A 6,000-nucleotide genomic window follows, 5' to 3' on the forward strand; every position below is an offset into this window, starting at 1 on the left:
CCTGGGCTGGCTAAGCTTGCTCTCTAGCGAGGCTATCGACCTCATGGATCCGGTTCATGCAGTACATGCCAGTTTCACATGTACGTGTGTTTGTACGTGTGCATCAGGTATAAAAACGTCTCTGCTTTTGTCCGCCACCTTCCACGACCATGTAAATAACGGCTTCTTTGGTCATTTGAATAATTCTTGTCACAAATTGCATCAGGGGTAAAGTCATATTTTCAGGTGCCATTTAACACCGTTAGTTGTCAAAATGGATGAAAATGTCACAAAAGAAACAAAATTTAAACTTTGTGTTATATAAGGAAGAAAAAGTTTTTCAGTGTCGAATAGGGCAAATTTTTTTAAGACAATGTTAAATAAGAAATTCTCTCTTTGATTTAATGCGGCGCTGCACCGACGTCGTCGTCGCGGACCCTGAGGCGGAAGGCTTCTCCTTCTGCAAGGCCCAGCTGGACGCGTGGCGGCGCGTGCAAAGCTCGTCCGTGCAGGCGCAGGCCAGCCCCATCCTCTCGAGGTCATGCGCCTGCACGACCTCATCCGCCACCGCCGATGTGCTGATGACATGGATGTCGTACCGGACGGAGAAGCAGTCGTCCACGAGGTACTCGGAGCTCTCCAGCTCCTCCCTCGTGATGAGCGGGTAGAACCAGAAATCGCCCGTGTGATCCAAGCTCGACCGGTGGCTAAGATGGTACGGCGTGGCCGGCGCCGGCTTGCCGTGGTGAGGGACCAGCGTGAGCCGGACGGCGGCGTTGATCGGCTGGCTGACGCGCTCGGTGGTGAGCTTGAGGGCGAGGGCGACGTACTCGGTGTTTTTCAAGGGCCGTGGGTAGTACACGATGCACCACGAGCACCCGGCTGCCTCGAACTCGCATGATCGCAGCTTCGCGCCATTGCCGAGCTGCTTGCTCTGCGAGTAGCCGGCGATTTTGAGCAGGTGGCAGCCGTAGTGGAGATGGTGGAGGCGGAGACGATGTCGCTTTCCTGTGACGACATCGTGGACTCTAACTGATTTGGACCTTTTCTATAGGAATCCATTTGGACTGTTAAGCGTAGATAATAGTATCAATCTATTTAAATGCGGCCTCTTATCTTCGCCCTATGCAGGTATTGTGGGCTGATGTCTTGTCGTTCAGACTTGACTGAGCGTCGTATGTTGCTGTTCACTTGAGGATTACAGTGCCAAACTTTGCCAAATTAGAAACCTCTCTACCAGGTTAAGAGTATGGTCAGCAGAGGACAGAAGAGACGGCGCAGCGCAAGAAATGTTTAGTTCCATCCCTGCATTTCAGAGCAGCAGTGACTGTCAGATCAGATGCAACCGAGTTTGCAGAGATACCCAACCAATTTATGTGTGGCATCTACAGTACTCAATGGCCTCTGCTCTCCACCGCCAACACTGCTCAACTAAGGATCATGGTGACCGGCCGGCCGAGCACAGGGAATGCGACGGTCGTCGCAAGCTACATGGCGCGCCGCAGCTGTGAGGTTCGAGCGAATCAGGGTGAAGATCCCATGCACATTTCAGCAAACAGCTTGCAGGCAACATGATATTGGTAAAATTAGAACAGGGGAGGAAGAAGCAGAGTATGCGCGTTCGTTGTCCGGTTTGTCGCAAATCTAGCCCAGAATTGCTTCGAATTTGGGTCGCGACGGACAAGATTTGGCCTTGCTCCGGTGCGTTAGGCCGTCCATTTGTTCGTTTCGACCCAAACGGACAGGGCCAGACCAAATGGGGTCGCCTGTTGGAGTTGGCCTGACTGCACTGCCTATTTATCCGAACATGATCAATGATCCCTTGCAATTATTGGCATGCTAGCAGTTGCTAAATCATTCTTGTCTAAACATGGCAATAAACTGATTTCGGATTTATGTTACTAATTGGTAAAAATTATTAGAAGCCAAAGGTACATGCACGGCATATTTATTTGCTGCTTGCTTAGAAGTTAGAACTGGTGTTACAATCAACAATGGGATGCAAAAAACGGATGCAACATTGCTTGCCCGTTCTGGCATGCTCCATTCACAACATGAACTTCAAGTGCAGGACCAAAATATCTAACAAGAATGTTGGGGTTTCTTAGGTGGCAAACTTCATTAATGTGACAACTGCAAGCCAAAATTTGGTTAACTGGACACACATTGTAAAAAAACGTGTTTTACTACCTCCATTCATAAAAACTGCAAAAATGTCTTACATTTAGGAACAAAGGGTGTATAGTATGGTACTCCCTCTGTCTTAAAATATAAGAACGTTTTTAACACTACACTAGTGCCAAAAACGTTCTTATATTATGGGACGGAGGTAGTAGAAGTTATGCCAGTCTCATACTTGATTGTTCATGGTTGAAAAGAGACTTCAGTTAACATGCGGTGTCTACTTTTCAAAGTTGAGCTCAACTACAGCTATCTTCTCTATACATTATCAAACTTAAGATTGGCAGTAAAAGCATTGAGCAAATGAACAATTCTTAAGTCTAATCAAGTTTCAATACACAGCATGGCACCAATACATAATTAAATGCACAAAGTGACTGCCTGAAAACTGTTATCATCTAACGTTGCTCAACAAAACAATCCGTACCAAACCGGTGACAGGGATATCTTTCACTACTGATTTCCATCCCAGAAATAGTAGTGAATCGTGTTAAGGGGGAAAACGTTGTTCTACACTTCTTACCCACTAATGTAAGCACATATTTGATATAATCAAAGCCAACTACGAAGCAGTAAACAGAAGTAAACCGTTAGCTTCCTTGTAATCCTGATAAAAAAAGCAAGAGCATAAGCGCATCAGCAAACATGGCAACTATGACAGATTGACAAGAAAAACAAACCGTTCCATACTAAAATGAAAGTACCCTCTTCTTTCTCCATCTTCTCCCACTTAAATCCAAAAGGAGATTAAATTTGCACTGGACATTCAAATCTTATATAATCCCCAGAACATATGAAATTTGTTCACAGAAGAATAATCAATTAACGAGCCTAAACAAGTCATACTTGACGTACATGGATCCTCTCCTCTGGTCCATCTCCAGTGTTACGGCTTATTAGACCTGGCTGTCGCTAATGGCTGGGGTCATCGACTGGCTTAGTCTGCAGCAGCATCGCCTCGCTCTTCTGGCGCGCGTGCTCCTCCATTTGCTGGCGCACAAGCTCCTCCCTCTGCTGGCGTGCGAGCTCCTCTCTCTTCTCGCGGCGATCATCCTCCTCTTCCTGCCGGCGCGCATCCTCCTCCTTCAGCCGGCGCACGGCTTCCCAGTAACCATCGGACGGCATCATGGCCTTACCCAAGCCAGGAGAGACAGGAGAGAAGTGGAACTCTGCGCCCATCCACGCATAAGCGGATCAGAGATTAATGGAAGCGCGCGCGGCGAGGAGAAGGAAGGAGGGTACCGTCGAAGCGTCCCCGCGGTGCCTCCACGTTATCCGCCTCCGTCCGGTGCAGGGTATCCATGATCATACGACGCCTTTCCTCACCCAGCAACGCCCACGTCTTCTCGCTGATCAAGCCTTCGCAGTCCGCCGGTAGTGGAAGGCTTCCTCCTCCTCCCTCCTCCGACGGCGGCGTGGACATTTTTGGTGGGGATTGGGGATTAGGGTTTCGATCGATCTCCCCATACCCTAGCGCCGCACCAAGGCATCTCGAGGGCGGACCCGTGGGGCTGTATCGGGTTCAAGAAGTGGTCCGCATGCAATTTCTCAAATAAACCGGAGACAAAAATGGAGGAGATTTGTGGGAGTCCGGACAGATTCCAAGCCCGCTTGTGATCGCCTGCCCCACCAAAAATCCTTCCCCTCTCTCGCTGCGCTTCCCCCGGCGGCCCGCATTTATGCCGAGCGCGCTGCTCTACATTGAAGACGGGTCAGAGCGGACGCGACCTCTCATTGCTTTCGTCATTGAAGCAGCGCACCGGCCGAGAACGTCGCCCACTGCACGCCCGGCTGAACATGGCTTCTCGTCACATTCATACACCTTCATTACACCCGCGCGAAAGCCGAGAAAGCTACTTCGGCCACACGCCCGCTCATGAGCTGGCCGGCATTAAACGTAACGTCGGCCGACCCACTCCCGTCCGTCCTCTATTTAAACGAGGCCAGTGTGACGCCCCCGATTTGACCGTACACTAATCATGCACGCAAATGTGTACGATCAAGACCAGGGACTCACGGGAAGATATCACAACACAACTCTACAACATAAATAAGTCATACAAGCATCATAATACAAGCCAGGGGCCTCGAGGGCTCGAATACAAGTGCTCGATCATAGAGAGTCAGCGGAAGCAACAATATCTGAGTACAGACATAACTTAAACAAGTTTGCCTTAAGAAGGCTAGCACAAAAGTAGCAACGATCGAAAAGGCAAGGCCTCCTGCCTGGGACCTCCAAACTACTCCTCGAAGCCGAACTCCATGTAGAATCATCCTCGGGATCTCTAGCTCCTGGACTCCAGCATCTGGTTGCGACAACCAGGTAGAAGGGAAAGGGGAAAAAGAGGGAGAAAAGCAACCGTGAGTACTCATCCAAAGTACTCGCAAGCAAGGAGCTACATTACATATGCATGGGTATAAGTGTAAAGGGCCATATCGGTGGACTGAACTGCAGAATGCCAGAATAAGAGGGGATAGCTAATCCTGTCGAAGACTACGCTTCTGGCCACCTCCATCTTTCAGCATGTAGAAGAGAGTAGATGGTAAGTTCACCAAGTAGCATCGTATAGCATAATCCTACCCGGCGATCCCCTCCTCGTCGCCCTGTTAGAGAGCGATCACCGGGTTATATCTGGCACTTGGAAGGGTGTGTTTTATTAAGTATCCAGTTCTAGTTGTCATAAGGTCAAGGTACAACTCCGGGTCGTCCTTTTACCGAGGGACACGGCTATTCGAATAGATAAACTTCCCTGCAGGGGTGCACCACATAACCCAACACGCTCGATCCTATTTGGCCGGGTACACTTTTCTGGGTCATGCCCGGCCTCGGAAGATCAACACATCGCAGCCCCACTTAGGCACAACAGAGAGGTCAGCACGTCGGTCTAAATCCTATGGCGCAGGGGTCTGGGCCCATCGCCCATTGCACACCTGCACGTTGCGAACGCGGCCGGAAGCAGACCTAGCCTAGCAGGCGTTCCAGTCCAATCCGGTGCGCGCCACTCAGTCGCTGACGTCACGAAGGCTTCGGCTGATACCACAACATCGAGTGCCCATAACTGTTCCCGCGTAGTTGGTTAGTGCGTATAGACCAAATGGCCAGACTCAGATCAAATACCAAGATCTCATTAAGCGTGTTAAGTATCCGCGAACGCCGACCAGGGCCAGGCCCACCTCTCTCCTAGGTGGTCTCAACCTGCCCTGTCGCTCCGCCATAAAGTAACAGTCGGGGGCCGTCAGGAACCCAGGCCCACCTCTACCGGGATGGAGCCACCTGTCCTTTCAGCCCCCTCATCAGAATCACTTGCGGGTACTCAACGAGCCGACCCGACTTTAGTCACCACATGTGTCATGTATATAAAGTATATAGTATATACCCGTGATCACCTCCCGAAGTGATCACGGCCCAGTAGTATAGCATGGCAGACGGACAAGAGTGTAGGGCCACTGATGGAACACTAGCATCCTATACTAAGCAGTAGGATAGCAGGTAAGGGTAACAACTGTAGCAACAATGATAGGCTAGCATCAGTATAGGATTAACCGAAAGCAGTAACATGCTACACTACTCTAATGCAAGCAGTATAGAGAAGGAATAGGCGATATCTGGTGATCAAGGGGGGGCTTGCCTGGTTGCTCTGGCATGAAGGAGGGTTCATCAATACCGTAGTCGAACTGGGGGTCGCCGACAGTCTCGGGGTCTACCGGAAAGAAGTAACGGAGGGGGAACACAATAAATAACAGAGCAATCAAAGCATCACAAAACGTAACATGGCAATACGCGGTCTAAAGGTGACCTAACGCAGTAATAGGTGATACTGGTGAAGTGGGGAAAACATC

At 49.9% G+C, this 6,000-nt stretch overlaps 1 protein-coding gene and 1 pseudogene across 1 annotated transcript; both read right to left on the reverse strand.

The window, feature by feature from the left end:
* Positions 1-355: 355 nt before the first annotated feature.
* Positions 356-999, reverse strand: LOC123142635 (BTB/POZ and MATH domain-containing protein 1-like; annotated as a pseudogene).
* Positions 1,000-2,822: 1,823 nt separating this feature from the next.
* On the reverse strand, positions 2,823-3,711 carry LOC123141713 (uncharacterized). Its single transcript, XM_044560794.1, has 2 exons — positions 3,403-3,711; positions 2,823-3,329 (listed from the first exon to the last, which is right to left on the reverse strand). The coding sequence occupies exons 1-2, from the start codon at positions 3,581-3,583 to the stop codon at positions 3,073-3,075; spliced, it is 438 nt and encodes a 145-aa protein (XP_044416729.1). The 5' UTR covers positions 3,584-3,711; the 3' UTR covers positions 2,823-3,072.
* Between the last annotated feature and the right edge of the window lie 2,289 nt (positions 3,712-6,000).

Source organism: Triticum aestivum, chromosome 6D, assembly GCF_018294505.1.
Source record: "Triticum aestivum cultivar Chinese Spring chromosome 6D, IWGSC CS RefSeq v2.1, whole genome shotgun sequence".
NCBI classification, from domain to species: domain Eukaryota; kingdom Viridiplantae; phylum Streptophyta; class Magnoliopsida; order Poales; family Poaceae; genus Triticum; species Triticum aestivum.

Bases quoted from the DNA above. Each gene is read 5' to 3' on its own strand.
- LOC123141713 (XM_044560794.1), bottom strand. From the start codon at position 3,583: ATGTCCACGCCGCCGTCGGAGGAGGGAGGAGGAGGAAGCCTTCCACTA. The intron at 3,330-3,402 runs GTACCCTCCTTC...GGATGGGCGCAG, and splicing joins ACCGCGGGGACGCTTCGACG to AGTTCCACTTCTCTCCTGTC.